This window comes from Acanthisitta chloris, unplaced genomic scaffold (genome assembly GCF_000695815.1).
Source record: "Acanthisitta chloris isolate BGI_N310 unplaced genomic scaffold, ASM69581v1 scaffold28253, whole genome shotgun sequence".
NCBI classification, from domain to species: domain Eukaryota; kingdom Metazoa; phylum Chordata; class Aves; order Passeriformes; family Acanthisittidae; genus Acanthisitta; species Acanthisitta chloris.
The window spans coordinates 7,490-34,756 of record NW_008664780.1 but is presented as its reverse complement, the minus strand read 5'-3'; the positions used below and the strand labels follow the sequence as shown (position 1 = coordinate 34,756).

Genomic DNA, 27,267 nt, shown 5'->3' with positions numbered 1-27,267 from the left:
AGAGCTTTCCTACTCTCAGACAGATCGACACTCCCACCCAGCTTAGTGTCCTCTGCAAATTCACTGAGGGTGCACTCAATCCCCATGTCCAGATCATCAATAAAGGACTGGCCCCAGTACTGAGCCCCGGGGAACACCACTAGTGACCAGCTGCCAATTGGATTTAGCTCCATTCACCACAACTCCCTGGGTCAGGCCATCCAGCCAGTTTTTTACCCATTGAAGAGTCCACTCATTCAAGCCACAAGCAGCCAGTTTGTCTAGAAGTATGCTGTGAGAGACAGTGCCAAATGCCTTAATGAAAAGTATGTACAACTGGGGAAGGAAAACCACTCCCTAGCTAAAGAAAAGTCTCTTACATTTTCATCAAACATGGAATATTTGTCAAGTTCCGATTTAAACATTTCATGTGGTGGAATCTTCATCTTTTCCAGTTTTGCTGCCTGTAATAGAAAACATGCATTAACATCACAGTAAATTACTGACAACCTGTCACATATGCAAAAGAAAAAGGAGATTCTAATTTGCACATGCAAAGAGCCATTTAATTCACAATTATTTACCATGCAAAAAGAAACTCAGAGGAACAACTCAGTAGGTCTTAGATGTGCTTGTCTGGGGGAAAAAATGTGTTTTAAATTTGTAGAGAACCACTTGATAAAATAGATGTGTTGAAGAAACTCAAAATAACTTGCTTATATACTTCAAAGACTACATCTGATTCTTGCTAATTTGGTCCCTTAGTTTACAGAAAGCGAATAGTTGCTATGAGTGAAGAATATTGAGCAATTAACTCACTGCAAAGGGAACCACTTTTATCAACAACCTCCTGCTGACAAGCAGAGGTTTCTGTGCAGGTCACAGCAGGATCAGATGCAGTAATTGCCCTGAAAATAAACTGAACTTTCACGTATCTGTAAACAAGCACATCTCAGAATCCTTTCCAAGTAATTTATTCTCAATGCAAGGGAATCACCTTTTTCAAAGACTGAAAAAAGTTACTTGGAATTTGTGGATGATAAAGGCTATTTATCTGTTTGTGTCTCTGTACATGGTGCTCTCTAAAAGTTTACTTCCTCAGGAATATATTTCCTGTACTGTTAGAGTATGACAAATAACATTTTCTTCTTGTGAGTCCACCTCCTCTGTCTGTCTATTCTCCATTTAAAGCCTAAATCTTTTGAGCTATCTCAATTCCAACTAGAGAGATGAAACATTTCAGTGTTCAATCACAGGGAACAGGGGATTTCTTAAAGAGAAAAAAGAAAAGAAACCTTTTCACACATACCTATGATACCAGAAAGGGAAGAAAATAATAAATGACACAAGCAAAATCTTCTCTAACAGTGACAGGCATGTAAGATACTAATTTGGCAATTAAGGAACTAATAAAGTCTATAGACTGAAATAAGTGCTGCAAGGTCTTCTAAGAAGCTTTTGCAGCCTTTAGTTGTGTTTTCAAAGACAGCTTTTCTGTAATAGGAGCTCAAAATTCAGATCTGAACTGCAAGCCAAAGTCATTCTGGGCAGGAAATTGTAGACAAAGCAAAATAACTGGAGGCCTGGTTAAGGCTGGGCAGAGAGCCGCTGTTCTAATGTGCCCTTTCCTGCACATGACTATTGCTGCCTACACTTCTCTTCAAAATGAGGTTAAAAGGATCTGAACACTTACTTCCTGCTGTTGTTTTTTCCTGGCTGCTTCTTCTTTCTTCCTTTTTTTCTCTTCTTCTATCTATAAGAGACAGTGTTAATGAGTAAAAGGTAACACACCATTGCATTTGGTTGTTTGCTACAAATGTGAGCCAGCTATCTCCCCTGGATATCTGATTACAGACAGAACTGGCAGCACAACCTGTAGCAAAACCACTATGCCTTATAATTAGGATTGTCTGATACTTCCCACTTTATGATTTAATTTGCTTTTATTCACAGTTAAACCAGTTTTAACTGTTCAGAATGCATTTTGCATGCAAAGTGTATACATATAAAAGAATAACTACAAAGCCTGCAAAAGAAATGGTCCTGTCATTTTATGGGGGGGAATGTTTTGCAAATGACTAAAAAAAGACTGCATTTCACTGATATTTTAAGCTCTTGCCTCAAACTGTGAAGACATTACAGTTTCCCAAGCAGCAGTTGTATCCCTTGATGTTCCTAGGGAAACCACTACCCAAATTTAGCCAACTTAGAAAGCTTAAAAAAAAAATAAATCTCATCTTGCACTTGCTTAGGAGAGACCTATCATTTCTCCAAGGGTTCTGCCAGTACTGAACATAACACTGTTTCCAGGGAAGAGGTACTGTAGCTGCAGGTTCCACCCAGCAGCTATATACAAACTGCCTTCAAATGTCTTGATGAAAACACCCGGAATTGGCTAAACCTACATTTTACTTCTCCCTTTCCTAAAGAACATCAGCTTGGAGGGAGAGGTGTTGGAAGCCTTCCAAACATTTCTAACTGCGATGGGATTTTATTATGTGTTAAAATTGAAGACAGAAGTGTTACTTTCAAATGCTGCAAGTCAAATATTAATGCAAGGAAGCACCAAAAGGAGAGTTTCACTCCAGACCTTGTGCACGTGAATTAGAACTCAAAATCTTTATATAGTAACGTGTGAATTCTTGCCACCACATCCAGATTATCTCTCTCATCCATACTACGTTAGAGTATTTAGCCTGTGCATTTTTTTAATCACATATCAGATAAATACAGTCCAATTCTATGGAAAGTGTCAACTTCACTGGTACAATCAAAAGAAGTCAGAATTAGCTTCTTCTCTTTCAGAGAGATAAGACAGGATGCATGCAATACTCAACATCCCTTAATTATATGAAGATATCAAAGAACAAAGAAATAGAAAATCCCAAAAGATATTCACGAGGTCCCATACAAAGTTTTCAAGAAGCTACTTTTTCGAATTCTTTTTTTGTAACACACTCAAATTTTGGTATCAATTCTCTCACGTTATTTTTCTTGTTGCTACTCTGTTATGATTTTTCCTATGAATTACCAAAGAAATGTAGAAGTATCCATAGCTTACACATTATTTGAAAATTAAAAAAATACAGAATGTTTAAAAAATAACCTTTCTCTTTTCTTCTCTTTCCTTCAATAATGTGTCCTTATCCACTAATTTAACCACAGTTGGAAGTCCTAAAGAAGCAAAAAAACAGATGAATGAGTTTCTTGATTAGTCAAAGGCAAATGTATTTACCCTATGACAACTGTTTTCTTTTTGCATCCTGAATGCAAATGCACCCGAGTGACCACTCAGAAGGGACTAAGAAATTAGGTGCTATACAAATAGATAAAAAATACTGCAATGTATGTTTTTTTATTCTATACATATATTCCAATATACAGTTCTGTCATATATATTCATACATATGATATATGTACCATTATATATGGTACATATATGAGATATAGATGGTACATGTATGATATATATGATATGCTATAGTTTTGCAGTCCTTGAGTTTGTTGGATTATTCCAGATTAGTCTTGACAGTTTGTTTTCCCACTTCTTAGGAAAACAGTGGGATTATAAAAACAGCTACCTGCAAAGTTGCCAAACAACACCGCGTACCTTCATGATCTTCGAATCGAACTCCAAGCTCAGGAAGGATGTCATCTCGAAGAGCATCACTCAATTGCAGCACTTCAGTTACTACAGAGTGAAAAATACTTTTAGTGAAGTAAGATCTGGTCAAAGTATATCCTTTTGTCCTGCTACATAGTTATTTCAATGCAATTAAGAAGTTGCCACGGAAAGGTCTTTTATTTTAAAGTGATAAAGCTTTTTAAGTAAGCTCTGCCCTGTTTGAGCTACACAGAGAAGCAGTGTGTTTCTTTGCAGGAACTTGAAAATAATAACTCTTCCAAGATACTCTCATTGTTCCTGAAGGGGAACAGAAAGCAAATCCAAGGCAATTCAGAAATGATGCAACAATTCCGCCAGGGTATATGACTCAGGAAGGTTCTAATGGTTGCTGTAGGATTTCCACTATGAAGAGTTAAGAACTTAATTTTAGAAAAATCACAAATTAACATATCCTGTGCTACATCTAACACTGCCCTTTGAAGGGCTATGATTTTGTTGGTTTGATAACTATGCATACATTTGTCAGAGCAATCGTAATCCAAACATCCTCTGTTGTATTTCAAGCAAGCTACTTGCAGCAGAACAGAATTTTGATTTGGCTTTCTGGATGGTGACCATCATGACTAATTTTTTTTCCTTGCAGAATTATCAGAGAGCTTTTGATGACAGCAAATGGTTAAGAATTTGGGATTTAGATGAAATAGATGCTTTCGGGTCTTAAGAAGGAAATAAGTCTTCACACAAAAGAATTTTTTGGATGAGAAACTGTATCAGCTGAGAAGTAGCAGAACAGTGAAGAGGAACTAAAATACCTCGAGGAGACCCAGTGTATTGCTGTTGTGAACTCAATTCAGTGGCAGATTTTATAGACAGTTTTGCATTTAGGAGAAACACTAAGTATGACAAGACAGATACTTGGTTTAGATGTGCTTACAATAAAGTGTTTTCCCTTTCAGCAACTCTCAGCTGGTTAAACCTACGAAGCAATCAGGGCCTCAAAGGTAGTATTTCTGGCAGTAGAAGGTACCAGTGTGCTAAACACTGCACATAGCAGTAGGCACAAGTACCATCCCTGGGCCTTCATCTCTTCCATAATTCTCAGAGCCTCAGAGAGCTGCCAGTGAAGAGAGCACTGACTATCCTAATACTGTAAAAAAAAGAACAGACACCCTATTTCACTGCAGGGTAGTGCTCTGTGACTCTCTGTTTGTAAAGGAAACCACTGCAGTTATAGAACTTCTTTTGTCTGCTGTAAACCGAGTCATTATTTTTCTTGATCTAGAGCAGTTACACACAGTAAACCACATTCATGTTTGATGCAACTCTAAATAAGCCATTAAGATAAACAAGGGATAAGATTACCTCACTGGCTGTTAACACTAAAAGCTGTTGGCTCTAACCTAGGCAAAGGAATTACACATATCATGTCAAGACTGTATCAGATACACCTACTGCTTATTCAATAAAACAGCATCTGCACAGTTATAAATGTTTGCTTATCCAAAATCATGAATAATTGAAAGTTTAAGAAGAAGAAGAAATCCATCAAGGTAGAGAATAAGGAGAAATGTATAATAAAACATATATTATTTATGAGAGGACACATCCTCTCATCAATCCTGTCCTCCAAAGGACTCAGCGCTGTACGTCTTAGGGCTGAATTGTGCCTGTTCTTTGCATGTGGTACCTCCAGAGCAAAGACATTTAGGGACTGGGTAGGGGTTTGTTTATAAGTTGCCTCAAGACATAAGCCATTATCCTCACTGAGGACAGTGACCAGGAAACCAGTGGGACAGTGCCTTATCACCAGTGACCATGAACACCTTAGCAGCTAGGCCCTCCTTGGGCCTGTGACTATTTTCCAGACCTCTCTTTCACATTTCCTGTGAGTTTTAAGCCAAAAAGTATGGGATGTGAACAGATGTTGAGCTATTGTGAACGGGAACACTGTGATGGGAAGGAAAAAGAGGAGTTTGAAAAGCGTCTTGAGAATGTTGGATGTTAAGACTGGCAGCAAAAGACAAGAGGAGGCAATGTTATAATGAGCAAGTTTGTCCCAGTTCTGGTCAACTCATGATACATTAGGAAGAGGGCAGAAGGTTTCCCAGTGCATCCTACAAGCAGCTCAGAGCAAGATACCACATAGCACCATCACCCATGGCAGGAAACAAAGACTCAAGCAGAGTTCAGACATGGACACCTTTACCATGGGGTAGTCAATTTAAGCAGGTGTCCTGAGGTTAATAACTAACAGCTGAAGAGACTTGCTCTTGTTTGAGCATCTGAATAACAATTCATTACTTATAAGAATTCTTCACAAGCACTGGGAGCTGCACTAGAGCACAGATCTGCTCCACTGTGCATCCCTGCAGAGACAGTTATAGGGGGTCTTCAGTTGGTCTAGTACTCAAGTAAAACGTTGGGATGTGCAATACAGAGGTGCTCTGACAACCAATCACTGATATCTTTTGCAGAGCTTTTCTGCACTGGTTTCCCTGGTGCAGCCATCACAGTGTTTTGCTTTTTCTGTTTACCATCATTGCTAGATAGGTACACGAGTTCAGACTCAACCACAGATGATCAGTGCAGGTTTCCAGTTTGAATACTAATAAGCTTATAAAACAGAATTTATTTTACTAACATGTTTGAATTTTAATCATTCTCCATGATGGTTACTTTCTTGCAGAGAATATACATTTTGAGTCCTACTAAAACCCATAGTTTTACAAATGGCTGTTCTGTGAAATGTTTTTCTGCTAGCATCAGGGAAACTCCCTTGACTTACAGCCATGGAGAGGTAATATCCCCAGCCACTAATCAGAACAACTTTTACAGTAATTTAATACTTTCTGCAAGCAAGAATTTAGTGGGTACAGGGAAACAAATTAGTACAATGTCAGTGCAGGTCCTGCCAACCACCACACAGCTTCCATATATCAAATAGTTTAGAAGAGAAGTGCTTCCCTGGTCAAATTGCAGAGTGCTCTGTACCCCAACCAAACAGCAACTAGATTGAGATTTGTTCTTACTGTCCAGTGTATTTCAGGCAAGAAAATCAATACCTTCCAAGGAAGAAACTCAAGTGCCAGAGCCAAGGATGCTCTAAAAATGATCTAAAAGAAGCCCTGTGATATTTAAACCTTACCACTGCTCAAAGCAAAGATCACTTTAGCTCAACCATCAGAGAGCAAGGAAAAAAGCCTCATATAAAGTGAGTATTTACATTAAATACTGAAAGACCAAAGCTCACATTTTTGCCTGAGGATATGCACACAAACTTCTTGAATTAATTCAAATTACAGAAAATATTTGCTGTTGGAACTCATCAGCCTATTTCTCAGCACCAATTAGGCCCACATGAGTTTGACAGTAATAGCTGAGTAGTCACATTAACAAATACGGTTTTGTGCTTTTAAGGTAAACTTATTAGCCCTTAGAAAGACTCCAAACAATAGCAGAATGAGAGTTTAGTCTTTGCCAGCTGAATAGGTTACCAGACACTACAAATAATGTTATATTTCTGTGTAATATATAGGTTGTTATATATGTTTTATACATTTAAAAATACTGGTTTGCCTTCCCAGTGTAAAAGGTTCAAGAAAACAAGAATCAAATACATATTGAAGACATGTAAAATTCCACAGGGAATAGCAGAAAATAATAAGAGCTCCATTAGGAAATAATCAACCAGTAAAATCAAAGAGAGGTTAATAGAACAACCTTTTTAACACTCTGTAGTTCTGCTGCCTTTTATACATTTAAAAATACTGGTTTGCCTTCCCAGTGTAAAAGGTTCAAGAAAACAAGAATCAAATACATATTGAAGACATGTAAAATTCCACAGGGAATAGCAGAAAATAATAAGAGCTCCATTAGGAAATAATCAACCAGTAAAATCAAAGAGAGGTTAATAGAACAACCTTTTTAACACTCTGTAGTTCTGCTGCCAACACACATCATCAAAGCTTTTTTTTGCAGGATTAAAAAAGCATCCAAAACAACTTCTAGCAAACTCACAGATGAATTCTCCAAAGAGAGCACTCAATTACCATCAGGAGAGCTACAATTCCAACCATGCTAACAAATAACAACGAACATCTCAGGCTATTTAAACGCAGACAGTATCATTGTGTAGCAATCTGCACTTTTAAGAGAAGGCAAGCTCCCTGGGGAAGAGATCATGGGTAATTTCCTATCTAGAAAGCAGGGAGTGCCCTCATCTAGGAAAAAAAACCAGCTAGACCTTATCCTTCCAGAACTTTTAGATTCTTTAGGAAATTTAATTAGTTTAGCAGCCTGTAGAAGATTCCCAAATTAGACAGGTGGCAGTCATGCAATTATTCAAACCAGCTCTGATTTAAAGATGCCTTACTGTTATTCTCTAAGCAAAGAGAGACTCTATCAGCTGCCTCCCACCCCTGCTCCCACCCCTCTCCCCAGTTTGATTCCCAGGACCTCTGGGTCTGTCTCAGGTGCAACAATATAGGAGAAAGTGAACTCTCACCTTTCTTCTCTCGGGCGATTTGTCGCACTCCTTCTCGGAACTCAGACAGAACTTGTAGGTATGGCATCACTGTAGATTCAATCTGCAGAACCATTATTTCTACAGTTAGCTAATCATCATTTAGATATAAAGTACATCCTTACCCACTTCATCTTTATGTGCTGTTGGAAGGAACTTGACCCTCAGGGCCAATATACTAATGTATCAATAAAAATTGTCATTGCTCTATTGATGTCAAAGGACAGATGATAATTTGCATTAGATGTCAATTTTCATTTAGTACAGACAAAATCAGATTGTGAAGTTCAGCCTCTCCCCATTCCTTTTTCATCTCTTTTCAGCCAGATACATCAGTTCCACAGGGTTATGCTACAGTCCAGCTAACTGTAATGCAGTGCAGGGATAAAAACAGCACTCAAGATGAATTTGTCCCTTCACCTTCTGTGTTGTCCTACTTAGGTCTAGCTACCTATCAAACATAATATCAGGTGAAACTGATGTTAGGACTTCCTTTCCTTAGAGGACAGATCTGTTCCTCAGATGTTAGCTTATGCTAATTGTATTTCTTTCCAATACAGTGCATGTGTCTGTACTCCTTGCACAATTCCCTCTCCCACAAAAAATGAGGAAAGGTGACTGCTGAATGATTTCAGGTGTAAGTAAATGCTGGTCATGAAAGCTCAAAGCAAAAATCCTGTGAATCCTGCTCTCAATGGCAGTGAATAGCAACATCCAGCAGTTAGTCAACAGCAGTGAACAGTTACAAAAACAACTACAGATCATCGCTGTCTGCCAACACTGCTTTGGAATCCCAAGAGGAGAAGCCAGGCACCCAGGGGACTGCTTGAATTAAAAGTTTCATTACTTTGGAAGGTAAGTGAGAGAGAGAAAAACTGCACACATTTGTCTCCCCTACAATATCCACGTCCTTCCTGCCTGGTAAATCTCCACAACAGATTTCTGTGCAATTAACAGAGAAGATAGATTGTGTCATGCACTAAAAGTGCTCATATGGAAAGAGCTGAGGAGCTCTGTTAAAACTTTTCACAGTTGTGAATACTAAACAACCAGCTTCATAACTGGAACCAGTGCTGACAAGTTTGGCCCAAGGAGCAGACACTGGAAAGTGAGCAACAGTCACATCTCCACTCCTCCCTCTGCACTGGAGCTAGCTCGGTGTGCAAACGAGGTGATGTCAGGGAAGAATGCACTGTCACTACCTTATCAGTCACTTCAAGATGAAAGATTTTTATTTCCAGAATACCTAACTCGACAGAAATTCTTACTCTATTTGGAAAATGAGACTGTAGAACCTAAAGTTTTCTGACTTCAAATCTGTTCTATCCCCTTTTCAAGTAAATTACTGACCCACAGTAATTAAGCTAGTTGTTGTTCTTTCAGAGCTTTTGAAGAGGATTATGCCTTTTTTGGAGATAATGACTCTATTGGTTCTTTCATCTCCAATCTAGACAAAGAAACAATAGGCCTGATCCACAGCCTTCTGTAATTAAGTTTTTGAACCTTGAAAATTCATCTGGTACTTTTTGCTAAGAAAAATAAGTATCTGCATGGAAGACTGAAAGACGGTATAATATTTAACCAAACAGCCAAAACACTTGTGATATTATGCATCTTTATATTATAATGCTTGAAACCAGTAATGACCTCAGTGACAAAACCAGAAGTTTTCTGTGTGTAATAGATGTTAGCACAGGATTCTTTCTGCACAAGATGCTTCTGACTCTACTACCCTTGGCAATGCTATTTTAAAGGAATGAAAGGGCTTAGCTTCTTGTCCCAAGCTATTACCAATCCTTCTATAAAGCACATTTATTGTAAACACTGCCAGAGTGATAAATACAAAGTTAATTTTTATCCTTAAAAAGGCAAGTGTTCAAGGGCTACTTTTCCTCTGAAATACAAAATAATTCTGAGTTAAATTAAAATTCACTATTGATGGGTTTGGTACAGAACGCAGAGCATCTTCCTCATTATCCTTATTATATCATTATTGGAAATTCCCACATTAGCACACTAATGTAAGTATCTGCATGGGCAGTTATCAGATGAGTGTTCATTCACCTTCTTCAACCACAGGCAAACTTTCATCTTCCTTTGATGAATAAAGAGCTGAGCTTTTTTTCTTACACCAGAAATGTTTCATTTATTCCTTCTAAGGATAAATGGAAAGATATATGGTCACACCTTTAAATGCAGAAAAATACTTGAAAAGCAGCACTGATGTGTCCATGAGAGATTTTCCACATGAACAAAGAGAACAAAGTTGATGGTTTTCACATGGAGTTATTTCTCCTGGCTGCACCACAAAACGGTACTGTTATTACAGAGCCCATCAGCACTTTAATCAGGTATCTCTCAAGTACTTCCAGAAAAACTCTGCATCACAGTGAAACTGAAGTGTGACCAAAGCAAAACAGCCTTCAAAAGCCACATAAAAACTGTGGCTACAAGTGAGTTCAGAAAAAGAGATTGAAACGTGGATAAAACTCCAGCCGCTTCCAGGCTGGGTTTTGGTGTACCACAAGGAAGTTTAATCAGTATAATTACATTTTTGAAACTACTTAACATGCAAATACTTGTAATGAGTCTTTAGACTGTAGCATGTGCTGTCTGTATTTCACATGCGGTTTCTGAAACAGACTCATCATTCAGAAGACAAGATAATTCTCTTTCTGGTTGCTATACAATTTGTCTGTCATTAAATCAAACAAACCTATAAAAAAACCCCAACTCCCATAAAAGAAAATTCCTGCTTTCTAAGCCAATAAATTACAGCAGACTCAAAGGCTAAAACCAGAGAGAATGTAATTCAGCTACATATGATAGAACCATAGAATTGTCAAGGTTGGAGGAGACCTCTAAGATCATCAAGTCCAACCATTAACCTGTCACTGCTGTAACCCCTAAACCCTAAACCATATCCTCCAGCACCAGATCCAGATACCTCTTAAACACTTCCAGGGATGGTGCCTCCACCACCTTCCTGGGCAACCTATTCCAGTGCCTGAACACCCTAACAGGGAAAACATTTTCCCTAGCATCTAATCTGAATCTCAGTATCAGTAATGTCATGACTTTAACCTAAGGGACACAGAGTAATTTTGTGTAGTGTACTTTATCCTTCACTTACATTTATGTTTTGACTACTCCCTCCAACAGGAAAACCAATTGCATCATCACTTTCTATGGCACCAAAAATCTGGTCAAGGAAAAAGAAAAGGAAAAAAATAAATATTGCATACGTCAAGTCACAAGTATGAGAAAACTAAGCAAAATCACATGTACTAGGCTTTTGAATGGTTCTCATTTAACCCACAAATCACAGCTTTAACAAGATGATACTCTGTTTTTTTAATTGACACACCATGCTAAGCATTGGCTTTCAGATTCAGCTTTCAAGCTGTCAGATTTGACATTGTGACTTCATATTTTTTGTACTTTGTAATTTTCCTTGCATGTATTAGGGGCTCTCCACTATTCAACAAAACATTAGCTGAAAACATAACATAACATAAAGGACTCCAAATTGTTCCTGCTGCAGCACACACTGCAGTTTGGGGCTGTTTTGTGGAAGATCTCCAGGTTCCAGTTAATATTGCACAGTGCAATAGCAATGTCATGACCTGCTGTTACATACCTTCAGCATTTGAGTGAGATAGGAACTGATGTTTTCTAAAAGAAGTCTGTTTGGCATTTGTCTGGAGGATTTCTTTGCAGCAATATAGGAGTTACTCTGACTCACTAACGAACGCATTTCTTCCAAGACAGAGCGAGTGTCGATATTGTCACACAGAGCTTCATGAATTGCTGCCTTCTTCTCATAGAAACTAAGAAGAAAAATACCTTTTTACTACTCATGTCAAAAATATCTGCAACCTACTCTGAAGAATCTCTATTAGAACAGTAAGGAGACCTAAAAGTGAGATAATCTTTTGTTGGCCATAGTTTATATTTGAAGGAAAAACAGATGAGCAAGAAAAAAGGCATTTATCATGACACTGCTGTTTTGCTGCTATGGACAAAGGCAGGCAGGATAATCTAATTGGCAACAACTATCCAAACAAATTACATCAAACACTTTTTTAGCAACTGGCCTTTTCATGCAAGTTTTTTTTAAAGCATTACAAATTGCTTATTTAGTATCTTCTTGTGCTTACTTTTTTTTGCGCTCTTATCCCAAGTACTCTGTTTAGTATCTTTCCAGGCAAGAGCACCAATTTAACTCACCACAAAGTGCATCGTGATAAAGATATTACAAGTAGATATAAGGAATAAATTCATGCCAACCTTTGTCATGTTTGTGAATAGGCATAATAAACAATACAGGGTGAAAACACCATTTCATCTCACAAAGTCTTTTCTGTTTCAAACAACATACTTATTCCAGGGAAAAGAGAATGAGAAGTGGTAGAAGAAAGGAGACAAAACAAATATCCATGAAGTGCTAGCTTATCTTCCTCCCACTCCTTTATCTCTTCCTTTTGACCTCTCTATTCCTTACTATCTCCCCTCTTTTTTAACAAAAAGGGTTTTCTCACCAACCTTGAGTTGAAGATGAAATTTCAGAGGACATCACTACACAGCAGCATCTGCACTTAGTCCTTCAATATTCAACATTTGTGACCACAACAGTGAACTGAACTAGGAAAAATTTTAGTACTGCAATGAAAGAGGCTTCTATTTTAAATTTTGGACATAATAGAAGCCATAGAGGAAGCTGTTCATGTTACAAACAATAATGATAGTGTTGTTATAAAAATGAAAGACTCGAAAATTGCTATCACTGTCTCAACAACACATTTTCAAACACTGGCTCTCTGACCTTTTGTGGTTTTACTCAGGTCATTTAACTCCTGTTTGCCTCAGACTGCTCACTACACTTTGAAATGTGTAAAATACTGTTTTTCTAGTTGTAACCACTGTGAGTTATTGGTCAGTTCTCAGACAGATTCCAAGCAGTGAAGAAAATGACAGTTAGCTAACAAAAAAGTTTTTCTTCCCTTCATAAACAGGGTGATGAGGCATCCCTGTGTACTTAACATAAATGAAAGGGAAATTACCAATTTTATCTATACTCCATAAAACTGTCACAAGATTAAATTCATTGCTTGTAGAGCTGGGATGCTCAGTGGAAATGCTGCAGATATAAAGATCACAATATACATTGCAAGTGATTTTATAAGGGAAAAAAGCATTAAATATGTAGCTACACAATGGCCATTCAGAGGGAAGTAGGAATGCTCCACTCACTTTTTATTCAGCTCTGTTTCTTGGTTTTCCCATTTTTGAAACTGGCCTGTCACATCCGTGGGAGCTCGGAGAATATCCTTCACATTTAAAAAGAATTCCTATAAAAGAAGAATATAGCTAAAAATCAGTTTCATACAATCACAGAATCATCAAGGTTGGAGGAGACCTCTAAAACCTTCAAGTCTAACCACTAACCTGCCACTCTGCTGTAACCCCTAAACCCTAAACCATATCCTCCAGTGTCAGGTCCAGATCCCTCTTAAACATTTCCAGGGATGGTGACTCCACCACCTCCCTGGGCAACCTATTCCAGTGCCTGACCACCCTGCCAGGGAAAAAGTATTTCCTGACATCTAATCTGACTCTCCCCTGTCTCAGCTTATGAGTTTCAATTAGACACAACCAATATAACCACAAAATATTGCCATTGACACACAAAAAAATGCCCTTAGCACAAAAGGGCATCATTTCTTAATTAGCCTCCTAAACTTTCTGGGTTCAACACTGCTTCAGACAGAATCAATTAAAAGTCTGTCAAGACAAGGAAACCCACACATTTTGTGTAACTCTAAATCACCGCTGGACTGTATTTCAGTTCTGTCTCTTGGCTCTGTCACTGCATGATACACTAGGATACTCTAACACCAAGCTACTCATAAACAGTACCATTTAAAAAAGTTTAGGCAACAGTTCTTCTGGCAGATTTTAAAGTATGTTGCTAGCAATGGAAGCTGAAGAATAAAATGGCTTTAGAGTGAGGATATGTTTTATATGAGCATCCAGCATGGTAGAAAGTAATTTTAACCTATTCTGTGGCCCAAACCAAACATTTTACAGAAACAGCAGAATAGTCTCAGCTGGAAAGACCAAGATCAATGATCTCTAAATGCTGGACAGCATCCTTGTGGGAATGTGGATTGAAATTATAACTTCAAAACAAGCAGGGACAGGAACTGTGCCTGACTTCTTACACCCAGAATCACAGAATCAGTTCGGCTGGAAGGGACCACACTGGGTCATATGGTCCAAACTCCCTGCTCAAGCAGGGCCACCCTAGAGCACATGGCTCAGGGTTGTGTCCAGATGGTTCTTGAATATCTCCAGTGACGGAGAATCCACAGCTTATCTAGGCAATCTGTTCAGTGCTCAGTGACTGCACAGGAAATAAGTTCTTCCTTGTATTCAGGTGGAAGTTCCTGTGCATCACTTTTTGCTGTTACCTCTTGTTTTATTGATTTCCACAAGTGAGAAGAGTTTGTTCCATCATTTTGGCACCTCCCATTCATGTACTTGAATACATTGATGAGGTTCCCTCGAGGCATAGAGACAAACACTACAATGTACATAGTGAGGAGAAAGATGGGAATGATACTCCCTCTTCCTCTTTGGCTACATTTGTGTAAAGTCTGACCTGGTAGACACTTTGTGAGAGTGTCTATTGGACAGAGTTCTATGAGCAAGCTGAAGTGAGAAACAGATCTTGTGTGTAAGTGCCAAGCTGCCCAGAGATGTCAAAACTTGGAGAGAGCACCCAGTTGCAGAGAAATGCAGCAGTCTATGGAATTTACATGACTTGAATGTTCAGCAGTAGCTAAACAAACACTGTGACATCCCACCTGATGAATTCAGAGGGCAAACTCAGTCTGGGAATATGGCCTATATATCCCTGGAGTTCTATTCCTTGAAACACATATGACAACACAAAGTTTAGAGAGCTGGAGCGGGAATGGAAAACTTACATTCATAAACTTCTCATACTGAATAGCTGACTCCATAGTATTATTTGAATAATCCAGTGTATCCTTCCAAGAGTGCATGAGGAAAGCCAACCGTAGCTGTCGTGCTATTAGGAGTTTCAAAATAAACAAGGAAAATTACCAAAACTTAAGGCATTTTCATGGCCTCTAATACAGCAGTGGCTAAGAACATAATTTTTAAAATTCTTCCTATCACTACACCTACCAAAAAAGCCAAAACTCTATTATCCATACAGATACTACCAACATGGAACAGAAAAACAAGGAAGCTGTTCTGTTACTGTGGAAGAAAGATGCCTGAAGTTACATGGAATAACAAAATTGCCACAGTCCCCACTAAAGTACATCAAAAGCACTCACACTCCAAGGTAATTTTTACCTGTATGTTTCTTCAGTGCATCCTTTATGGTAATGAAATTCTTCAAGGATTTGGACATTTTACAGCCAGCAATCGTTAAGTGGCCAGTGTGCAGGAAATACCGAACCCAGTGATCGTTTTCAAAGTATGCCTGCAGGGAAAAAACAAACCCCAAAGACCCAACACTGTTTACATACATACAGCAAAGTAGGAAAACTTAAAAGAATAAACTCCTGAGAAGCAGAACTTGTGCTTATACCAAACACACGTGAAGTTTCAAAGATGGAATGCTGGATTTATGTAAGTTGCAGTCAAAGCAAAGCAAGTTGCTTTTTCACCACAGAAGCTGAAGGCCAGTTCACTCACCTCAGACTGTGCCAGTTCATTGTCGTGGTGGGGAAATCGGAGATCAAACCCTCCTCCATGAATATCCATTGACTCTCCTAGAATGGATCCAGCCATTGCCGAACATTCGATGTGCCAACCTGGACGACCCTGTTAAGAAAAAAAGACATTACTTGGCTACTAGTAATTGTCTTCCTCTGCTGCCTATGCCTCACTCCCTCACTGGTCTGCCTCCAACCACACCTAAGGATCCACTGTTCCTAAGTCTAAAAAGATTCTCTGTCACAGCTTCATAAAAGTAAGCTGTTGCATTGAAACATCCAACCTGGCCTGTATATATGTAATGCTTTCATTATCCTTGCTACTATTCTTTCTTAAATTACATTAACATTCTTATTATCCTGATATATTTTGACTATTTTTGATTAGTCTTTTAAAATTACATTAGTATTTTTGATCACAAGGAACAAAAAAGGAAACAGAATTTCCTGCAGATAAAGCCTGTCAAGAAACAGGACAAATGACCAGTAACAGCCATCGTGATCCTGCACACAAATTTCTCCTTAAAAAGTATCAGACTGGTACACATTCTGAATTATTAAATGAACATAACAACAGAATCTATGACTCAAACAAGACCTCCATAACCTATACATTGTTAATGTAAGGTGAGGCAAAGTACTTGTGTAAAGTGCTATTTAATGAAGTGTAAAAAATCTAAATCCTAATTACAGTGTCACAGAATCACAGAATCATCAAGGTTGGAGGAGACCTCTAAGATCATCAAGTCCAACCATTAACCTGTCACTGCTGTAACCCCTAAACCCTAAGCCATATCCTCCAGCACCAGATCCAGACACCTCTTAAACACTTCCAGGGATGGTGACTCCACCACCTCCTTGGGCAATTCCCTATTCCGGTGCCTGACCAACCTAACAGGGAAAACATTTTTCCTAACATCTAATCTGACTCTCTCCTGTCTCAGTTCAAGGCCATTCCCTCTAGTCCTCTCCCTGCAGCCATGGCAGGAGAGATCATCCCCCATGCCCTTACCTTTCCCCATGGAGAATCCCATGAGGGCTCTCCTGGCTTGGAGGATTTCCATAAAGCAAAATCATTTGGAGAACGCTTCTCACTTAAGCGATCTGCTGAGATGCTCAGGTCACCTTTCAAAACAGAAAATGTAAATAAATACATTTTGCACCAGCATTGTTGACTTTTGGTGTTGCTTTAGCTCACATGAAGTGAATTTACAAGCATAAATTTAAAAAACTCAACCAAACAAAAAACCAAATTGCTGAGCCCTCAAAAATCCTCATCATTAAGCTTGATAATCCCTTGGGGTTTCTATTAACGTTTGGTTGACAAACACCTGACAAGTATCAGCTGCATTGCTTTCTAAGTTTTGACATGAGATTCATCTACATTCTTTCAGCAGGCACAATATTGCAATTACAGAAAAAAGGTACAGAAAGATAAAAACTGTACTCATAGACAAGTAGGATTGCAGAAGTGACTCATTCCAAAGTTAGATGGATCCAAATGAAAACTCTGACTGTCTTAATCTGCAGACACAATGGGATCACAGAGTATTTCTTCCACCCGTAATCTCAGCTGCTGTACAGAATGACTGGTATTTGTTCAACAGCTACATTTACGGTTCTGTTACCACCACAGATGTGTTATGCATTATTTGTTCTTCACTTCTTATGATCATTTAGGTGGTTACTCTTACTACAAGATATAATAAACAAGGAATTTACCATTTCTGCACTACTGTCCAAGACTAAAAGTGGCCAACTATACCACTTAGAGCATAAAATTCCAAGACAGACTAAAGATAAGATTGTCAAGGTTAAACTTCTCAATTAGTTTTGGGGTACAGGTTGGGACATCTGCAATCTCAATTGCTTGGAATATTGTACATTATGCACTTTAAGTATCCAAGTATTATGCTTTCATTCACATTAACTGCAACTTTCAAAGCTTTGCATTTCTGCTGATTGTAACAGTCAAAATTACATTATCTGTCAGGGTAGCAACAATCACCACCAATGAATTAAAGCAGCTGAACTGACAAGCAGGAACTTGATGTCTGCATACCCTTGGTTAGTTACATTAATCACTCAGCATTGGTTCCTATTTGCGAAAGGACAGAACAGTCCAACAGAAGTGACTGGTCACGTGGTCAAAATGACATAGTCATGTTTGTTACCACAGGCATGGCAGCTTAAGTTGGCACTTTTTATTTCACATGGAAGATTTCAGCTATAAGGGTTTGAATTAAGAAAAAAATCATACCTAGTTTAAGCTGCATCTTTCAGATATTGCTACTTACACCCAACATGAGTGTCCTGATTTCCCCTGCTATGAGTATTACATTAAAATCTTATAATATACTTTTTATACAATTTGTGGATGATCTGCTACTAAAACTGCACAACCTTAGGAGCAAATAACTAATGAGTCTGATTTATAGAGCATTTGAAGCTAATCCTCTGCTATAGCTCGACTAAAAAAAAAATCTCTGCTTTGATTTAGTTTGACATAACAAGGTTTACAAAGTAAAAAGAGTTCTCAGCATTAAACACGAACTCAAATATTTGTCAAGAAATAGCCCCAGCCTGATGTGAGGAGCTTTCATCTCGATGTGGAAGACTCAGCTTCATGTCTTTGCTCCTACTCTGGACCAGATGAACAATCAAATAACTGGGCAATGGTCAAATGGCAGAGGTGTTTACAATTCTGACTTAAAAAAAACCCACAAACAACCAAACGAAATAGCAACCCAGAAGCATCCTAGAATTAATAACATTTCTGGGTATTTTCCATTTAAAAACTTTCAGGAATGTACTGGCTCAAGCTACAGAACTTTGGCAAAGAAATCTATTGGTAAAGGAAGTGCAGAGACCAACATATAATGAGTTTCTTCAGTAACTTAAGTAAATGTTATTTCCCCTTTTTACCTTCACCCTCTTGAAGAGCTTTTTGATCACCTACAGCTTCAGGAACCAACTTAGCATAAGAGTGTTTTTCACTGGAATCAAACTTCATAGTATCAAAATATACAGATCCATTGGACACGTACCTGAAAAGTTAAAGATCATTATTTAGCTAACTTTCTACCACAGTTGAATGAATTTTATCCCCACTCACGGTATGGTACTGCTCAGCATTGTAAAGGTGACTTAGGTGAGCCTAATTTTTAAAGCCTTACCATAAAGACTTTGGACAAATCATTGAAAGTCATAATAAAATTGTTCAAAGGGAAAACAACTAACAGCTTTTGTTAAGCTCTTAAGGGATGAGACATCAGATAACAGTCACAAGAGAAAAATATAGAATAGAATCATAGAATCATCAAGGTTGGAGGAGACTTCTAAGATCATCGAGTCCAACCATTAACTTGCCACTTTGCTGGAACCCCTAAACCATAATCCATGTCCTTCAGTGCCAGATCCAGACACCTCTTAAACACTTCCAGGAATCGTGGCTTCAATACCTCTAGACCCTTTTAAGATTTTGCAATAATGTAACATGAATCACGTTTGTTTCACAGTCCTTTTTGTCCTCCTTCACTTTGCTCATTTTGTCCCACTTCAGCCACTATAACAACTCTGGCAGAAAGGTAAGTTTCAGGACCACCATGAATGCCAATACTTCAGTGCAAGCAATTTTGAATAGTGTCCCCTCTCCCTCTTCTTTAAAAAATGTATGTTTAAAGGAAAAACATGGAAGAAAAAATAGGGCTGTCTGAACCACAGGTTTGCTTTTTTTCACAATCAAAATACATCCATGTAAAAATATTTAGGCTATTAACAGAGAGAGAACTCAAAAATTTCAGATAGAAATCTATCATGATACTTGGGAACTTCTAGAGTACTAGCCTGATCTTTACAAATCTTAGACATGGCAGACAACCAGTTGATAATTAGCTTTTAAAAAAGATTATGTAACTTACAACTGATTTCTAGGTGTTGACTCAGGTGTCAACTTTTGAAACCTCTTGCTGAAGACCAGAAGTCAAACACAGTTCAACTGAACGAGACTTTGGCTATTTATTTTAATGAAGAAGGATTTCACCCTGCAAATTTAATAATCTAACCTCTCTTTGTAGGACATCATAAGAAGAATAGAATAGCACATTCTCCTCGGGTGAGAAATAACAGTTCTTTTGCATAGGAACCTGAAATTTCTTTATTGGATGGAAAAACTACTTCTGGAAAAGACTACTGTTACACATGAAAACAGAGAAAAGAGGCAATTATTCTAGCTCTGATGCAGTACAGAATCATAGAATCATCAAGTTTGGAGGAGACCTCTAAGATCATCGAGTCCAACTGTTAACCTACCACTCTGCTGTAAAGCCACTCTGTATAAGCACACAACAAAAGCACTCAGTAGCAAACTTACCCATAACCATTATCCACAATCTTCTTCACAAAATCCACAATTTCTGGCACATATTCACTAACCCGTGTTAAAACATCAGGAGGTAAAACCTATAGATAAAAAGTAGAATTTTATATATACATATATTTTTGTATATATATATTTATGCATATGCAAAAATGCATGAAATATCTATGTTAGACATGCGTTAAAATTTGCTCAAAAGCAAGCGATAATAAAATCTAATACTCCTGTTTCAAGCTTTCTGCTCTGAAACAATGTGCTGTGGCCACTATTTTCTCAGCCTTTAAGGTGACATTGACAACAAACTCCTGCAGGAGCTGTCAGCTGTTCTGATAGAACAGGCAATAAGTCCCTCTGATTTCCAGGTAAATAAATAATACTTCACAGATCTGAACCACTGCATGTGACACAGCATTTCATCTGTACCAGACAAACCTCTTCTTGACTGTTATCATCACATCATTTCTTTAGTGGCTGAAGACTATTAAGTAGCCAGTCTAAACGCTGAGGTTGGCAGGGATCTCTTGTGGGATCTCTTGTGCAGTTCACAGACTCCATCTCAAACTGCTGGATCAGTTTATGATTATGAGCCCATGTTACACCAAGGGGAAGGCATGGAGTGCACACGTCAAACTTGAGAACCAATTAAGTGACTCTGGTAAGATGCACAACAGATTTAAGACTGTTGGGATGGAAACAGAACAAGTACTAATTTAACAGCTGCCCCTTCAGATTAAAGGAAATACTTTATCACTAAGGTTGAAATATGAGGTTCTCGAAAGCTATTAAGGAGCTACATTGTATTCTGGGTATTATAAGACATGGCACACACATTTGCAGAACAGAGTTTGTTTACTTACATTGAGTGCTTCCATGTCTTTATGAAATTCTCCTTCCCAGAATTTGGGGAGCTTTGAGAATATGGAATTGTCAGTCACTTGACTGCCAAATTTTGTGTCCAACCAGTCAGACAGCACATCTTTGGCTTCTTCCAACAAGGTCTATAAAACAATAACAGTTAAGTGCAACTGACCAAAGACTTGCCCTGTTCAAACTCTGCAGAAAGATCTTACTCCGAACAGAGAGGTTTGCTTACGGAATAAGATGCTTGGAATAAAACACTTGGTTATGAACACATAGTAATCCATGCTTCTACCACATTTTTATCATATTGCCCTTCATAAATATAGATTAAATAATTAGAGGAAGGAAGATAAACTGATACATGCTGTTTTGATATTAATCACTTACACAGGCATCTGGAATTTATGCTGTAAATATCAGATGGGACCCACAGTTATATCACATTATCTGTTCCTCTCATTGCTACTGGATGATCTAATAAAAGCCTAACTGTGAACCTAAGAAGTGTCTGGAAGACTAAGTCAGCAAGGATACAATTCAGCCTTAAATGAAAAGGTTACTTTTTTTACACTAGGATATAGTGCAGAAGGTGTGATTGCTTGGATTTTAGTTGTTTTTGAAATTGTTAGGTCAGTATACTTTTATAAAGGTCCTTGATATTAGAATGGCCGTGCCTTTTAAAGCAACACAATTTAGAGAGAGTCTCCTCTCTAAAGGTTCAATAAGGCTCAGTGCTGGTCCTGCACTTGGGACACAACCACTCCATGTAACTCCAGGCTGAGGGAGGAGTGGCTTGAGTGATGTTCATCAGAAAGGGACCTAAGAGTGCTGGTGACAGTGGCTCAGTATGAGCCAACAGTGTGCACAGGTGGCCAAGAAGGCCAATGGCATCTTGGCCTGGATCAAGAATAGCATGGCAGCAGCACTAGGGCAGTGATCATTCCCCTGTACTCAGCACTGGTGAGGTCACACCTGAGTGCTGTGTTCAGTTTTGGTCTCCTCACTTGAAACAGGACATTGAGCAAGTCCAGCCAAGGGCAGCAAGGCTCAGAAAAGGCCTAGAACACGTCATGTGAGGAAGGGCTGAGGAAGTTGGGTTTGCTTAGCCTTGAGAAGAGAGTCCTATGGCGCTCTACAACTACCTGAAAGAAAGTTTTCCCTGTTAGGGTGTTCAGGCACCGGAATAGGGAATTGCCCAGGGAGGTGGTGGAGTCACCATCCCTGGAAGTGTTTAAGAGGTGTCTGGATCTGGTGCTGGAGGATATGGCTTAGGGTTTAGGGGTTAGAGCAGTGGCAGGTTAATACTGGGACTTGATGATCTTAGAGGTCTCCTCCAACCTTGATGATTCTATGGTTCTGTGATTCTCAACGAGGGAGCACATACCCTATGCTTCCCACAGTAATTATCACAAATAATCTGAAAGCAAGAAAAGATGAAAATGGAAAACAAAAGCCACTGGTTATATTGACTCACTTGGTTACTGGGACAGAACCAAAGCGCAATAAAGTCATTGTCACTAAAGTTAATTGTTTCTAATAAAAATAATCCCGAGCATAACTTTGTGGGATGTATTTTCTTCTCTGATCAGAGACACAAACACTTGTGTAGAAAACTGCCACCAGTATTGGAATGTCATAAATGCACGTTCAATAACCTACACGAAAACTAATTTATCAAGACAAAAAAGTCAAAGAAGAAGTCTAACTCTAGGCAAGAGAAAATCCTGTTGGAAAGGTTAAAATAACTGAATATCACAGTGGGAGGGGAAAAAATAGTAATCGATAAAAACATCACCCAAAAAACAATACAGTTGAACTGAAAAATCAGATTTCCTGAACCGAATGTGAAATGCTAAAAAGCCCTCAGCCCCACAATTCCTCTTTTTATGAATAAAAATTCCCATAATGTTTGAGGGAATTACTACAAGCTAATTATTTTTAAAACTCCTAACAATTACAGGACAAATATAAAACTTAAAAAGGAGCTCAAACTGACCTCATGGCATCTGTTGACTTCTTCTGCAGGGAGTTTTGCTTGCACAGCTTCTTGTAGAGGGTCAAAAGCAGACTTCACTGCATTTTGAGTTCTTTCCAACATTTGCTTTTTATCTGGGTCTGTTGTCTCATTTAATTTAACTGAAAAGGGCTACAATTAAAGAAATAAAATTAGAAATACAATACAATATATCTTATATATTATATCTAATATACCTTAGCCACACAATACCTTGCTAGTCATGGATAATATTTTATGCCACAGAAAAAATTTTGACATCAACTATTGAAACATCCGAATTCAGTTTTTCAGAAAGACTTTATAAACTGCATCATGATTATTGCTTAGTACTTTTCATTTTCTATGCAGCTGATCACCTTAATACAATATATCTTATATATTATATCTAATATACCTTAGCCACACAATACCTTGCTAGTCATGGATAATATTTTATGCCACAGAAAAAATTTTGACATCAACTATTGAAACATCCGAATTCAGTTTTTCAGAAAGACTTTATAAACTGCATCATGATTATTGCTTAGTACTTTTCATTTTCTATGCAGCTGATCACCTTAATTACACAGCTGATTATCACAGATCTGAAAAGGACAAGCTTTAATGTGAAACAAAGAGAGATTAAATGCAGTCCTTAGAGAGTATGTCAGACAAAGAGAGTTGGGCAAAATTTCCAGGCCTCCTATTCCCAGGCCTGAATTCAAGTCATTAGAACAATAATTTATTTGTGATCTGCAGTTCTGAAAATTACCAGATAATTACCTTTCCTCACCTTCAGTCCAGCATACACAATTTACTAAATCCCTAAAGATTTGGAGCCTTTCTGCTCTTTCCTAGGTCATCAATGGTACAAAAGAGACACCTCTACAAGCTTTATAGGCATATAACTGTTCAAAAACTATTTTAAAGCATGATTTTTAAAGTCTGAACTCTAACACACAAACACCCAAATGCTTTTTGAGCAATACATGCACTCAAAGTGCATGCCATGAGCATTAAAACCAGGCATGCCTTTATATGGACAGTTCTTGTCAATCCAGAGCAATGGAAAAATCAGAGTGATGTGCAATTCCAGTAACATTTCTAATTTCAGTGGTACCAGGTCAAGAGAATAACTGAAACAAGGAGAAAGTTTAATGAAGTACCAAAGTCTGAGAGGGTGGTGAGACACTGGCACGGGTTGCCCAGGGAGGCTGTGGCTGCCCCAACCCTGGCAGTGTTCACAGCCAGGTTGGATGAAGCCTTGAGCAGCCTGGTGAGGTGGGAGGTGTCCCTGTCCAGGGCAGAGGGTTGGGACTGGATGATCTCTAAGGTCCATTCCAACCCCTGAAATTCTATGGTAAGTCAGATGTATATTTTAGATGCTTTGCCACATTACTTAGTAAGAACCTAAGACACCAGAAGAGATTAAATACCACACTCACCACTGAGGCAGTTCTAACATCTTCAAGAAGCTGATCTGGTGTTGATTTGTTCTCTCTGTATCTTTCAAAAAGGTAATTCTGTCTTGCTCTCTTGATGATCTACAAAGCAGAAACATGGAAATAGTTTTGTGAAGTGCCACATAGGTATACAAAGTGCATATAAAACCTATTACATACCAAAGGCATTTCAGAATCCCTATAAAGATAACATGCTACAAGAATTGCATGCAGTAATACAAATTAAACACACCATACATTGTTAATCAGCTACCTCAACAGAGTCAATTAATTGTTTCAACAGGCAAATAAATTATCTTTGTAAAATGCTTATCCTGCACTATTTAAGATAACATTCATTCATATACAGGAATACAGGGTTTGTTGCCAAAGGAATGCTACAAAACTGAGAAAAATCAATGCCTTTGTGCACCTTGTCTAAGTTAGTAAGTCTAAGATTTATCTTAGGTTATCCAGTGACAATTACACATGATTCTCTGACTTTCATGGTCAAAGTACAGTATTTTAGACTGTGATTTAAAAAGGCCTTACCTTATCATCAATATCTGTAATATTCATACAATAGAAAACATCGTATTTAAAATAATCCCTCAAGATCCTCCTCAGGATATCAAATGAGATGTACGACCTAAAAACATAAAAGATACAGGAGTGTTTTCAGTGAACACCTCCAGTTTATTTTTTTTTCCTGTGCACAAACCACTTTAACCTCAATCAGCAATCTTACAGCTGTTTTAATTTGTCCTCATCTACTAGTCTTTAATCACATAATGACATAACATCATAAAACTCAGTATTGAGTCTAAACAGATTATTTTCTAGTAATGTATTCATCTAACTAAAGTACCTTTTCCTATTATCTTTCGCTTCCAACAGGCTTTGTTATTGCCTACAGCAAAATAAGGAACTGCAGTACCTGGCATGTCCCATGTGAGAAGCATCATAAACTGTTGGACCACAGCAATACCACAAGACCTTTTTTCCATTCTGAGGCTGAAATATTTCCTTAATTGAAAAGGAAGATACAGTAATCAGAAGAAATTGAAAACATAATCTCAGGCCAGTAATGAGATTAGAACATGAAAACTTGGATTCTGATTACAAAAAAGGAATAGTCATTCCACTCCCAGTTTCACCATAAGGAAAGGTCTGCACACATGGTTTTTATCACGGAAGGGAGATAACAAGGTGTGGCTGCTTATGTTATCTGCACTCTTATAAATCAAGATATGAGGTTACAAAGACTTGGACTAGGCAGGGCATTATTCCAGCTGTGTTTGTTTTGCATTGAAGAAGGTTACACAGTATAATCAGATCACAGCTACCTGGATACTACATCCCATATAACAATAATATTCTTAATATTTCCTCTTTCCCAAAGGACCTTCAAACAAGGCCACAAGAAGTTTTACCAGTTTACATTACAACTATCTAACTGGAGAGACTTTTTTTGACACAGGCAACATCTAGTGAAAGAAACTGTGATTTTATTCTGCTCATGCTGCCTACACTGATGTGTATTACAGTCCACTCCCTATTTTGCATGACAACTTGCCATAGGGAACTACCTATGATGCAATAAACATGTACAGACACACAGTAGGGTATGTGTACTTAAGTATGTGTATCATAACACTTGCCCAGCTCACACACTTGGCTGACAGAGCATTTCTGGCATGTGCTTGTTAACACTCCAAAAAATACAACACAGAGGCCTATCAATAGGGTAAACACTTCAGAAATAAACATTTGATGGCTGCTCTAGTTGTGTTTCTATGGAAATCTCCACTCTTCTTTCATTTACTCACCTTACTTCGAGTCAGGCTGTTGTAGAGACAGAGCCTAGAATGTTTTGTCCCTTCAGGGGGAGACCAGGGAGGCTGCACACGTTTGCCTTTACCTAGGAGAAAAAACAGCTTAAAGAAAGCTGAAAAGACACTTTCCACAAAGAGATTTGCAATACAAAATTTTCTCCTATCACATCAAGTTATTTCAAAACAAAAAAAACCCACATATAAATAGAGACAAAGCAGCTTCAGTCCTAACAATCCAACTACTTCTGTTAGATCCTTCTACAAAGCCACCAAACCCAAAGCAAATTAGTTCGATCTGGTTTATTTTCTACTCTCTAACTTGCCATTCCTATTAGCTTTTGATCCAAGGAACACGAAGGAGGAGGGTGTAAAAGTGAGAGCATGCAATTCACTTATAGTATTACCAAGAGTTTTGGAATGTAATGAATTATTAATAAAGTGTTCTGGCACTCCTGGGCTTTCTGCACCACTGACTGTACTATGACAGCACATCACGGATCTCACACTGGATTGGCAAACCATCTCCACAGACCAGAGGTGGTCTCCAGAGCCAATACTCAGAGTATGTGTCCTCAGGGTGAGAGGAGACAGAAAGGCTTCGAAAGAACCTGATTTTTATCATACATTATTGCTATGTAGACAAGGTATTTTTGAACACACTTGCTCCCCAACAAGAGGCTAAATTTTGCCATCAAAGAGAGTAGGTAAAACCCAGGGTACTATTAGTGACAATATTCTTGCATTTGTTTCCCCTTAAATTTCTAGGAAGCAACATAGTTGTTAAATTCATGGATTTTTTCATACAGAGGTATTGGGCTTGTGATCAGTCAGCACTGCAGTGTTATGCACAGGGCTGCTTACAGCTGTAATGATGT

General features: G+C 38.2%; 1 protein-coding gene across 1 annotated transcript in view; it reads right to left on the bottom strand.

The window, feature by feature from the left end:
- CARS (cysteinyl-tRNA synthetase) overlaps window positions 1–27,267 on the bottom strand; it is a gene marked incomplete at its 5' end in the record, with an annotated part of 32,474 nt that overhangs the window by 2,837 nt on the left and 2,370 nt on the right. The window contains 20 exons of the mRNA XM_009071496.1: window positions 360–443; window positions 1,673–1,732; window positions 3,086–3,153; window positions 3,590–3,670; window positions 8,109–8,190; window positions 11,260–11,328; window positions 11,767–11,956; window positions 13,380–13,477; window positions 15,119–15,222; window positions 15,516–15,645; window positions 15,861–15,989; window positions 16,893–17,005; window positions 18,806–18,927; window positions 20,253–20,341; window positions 21,116–21,256; window positions 23,116–23,265; window positions 24,561–24,659; window positions 25,110–25,206; window positions 25,495–25,583; window positions 26,387–26,478. Coding sequence (XP_009069744.1) covers window positions 360–443; window positions 1,673–1,732; window positions 3,086–3,153; window positions 3,590–3,670; window positions 8,109–8,190; window positions 11,260–11,328; window positions 11,767–11,956; window positions 13,380–13,477; window positions 15,119–15,222; window positions 15,516–15,645; window positions 15,861–15,989; window positions 16,893–17,005; window positions 18,806–18,927; window positions 20,253–20,341; window positions 21,116–21,256; window positions 23,116–23,265; window positions 24,561–24,659; window positions 25,110–25,206; window positions 25,495–25,583; window positions 26,387–26,478 — 2,087 coding nt within the window. The remainder of the gene's footprint in view (window positions 1–359; window positions 444–1,672; window positions 1,733–3,085; window positions 3,154–3,589; window positions 3,671–8,108; window positions 8,191–11,259; window positions 11,329–11,766; window positions 11,957–13,379; window positions 13,478–15,118; window positions 15,223–15,515; window positions 15,646–15,860; window positions 15,990–16,892; window positions 17,006–18,805; window positions 18,928–20,252; window positions 20,342–21,115; window positions 21,257–23,115; window positions 23,266–24,560; window positions 24,660–25,109; window positions 25,207–25,494; window positions 25,584–26,386; window positions 26,479–27,267) is intronic.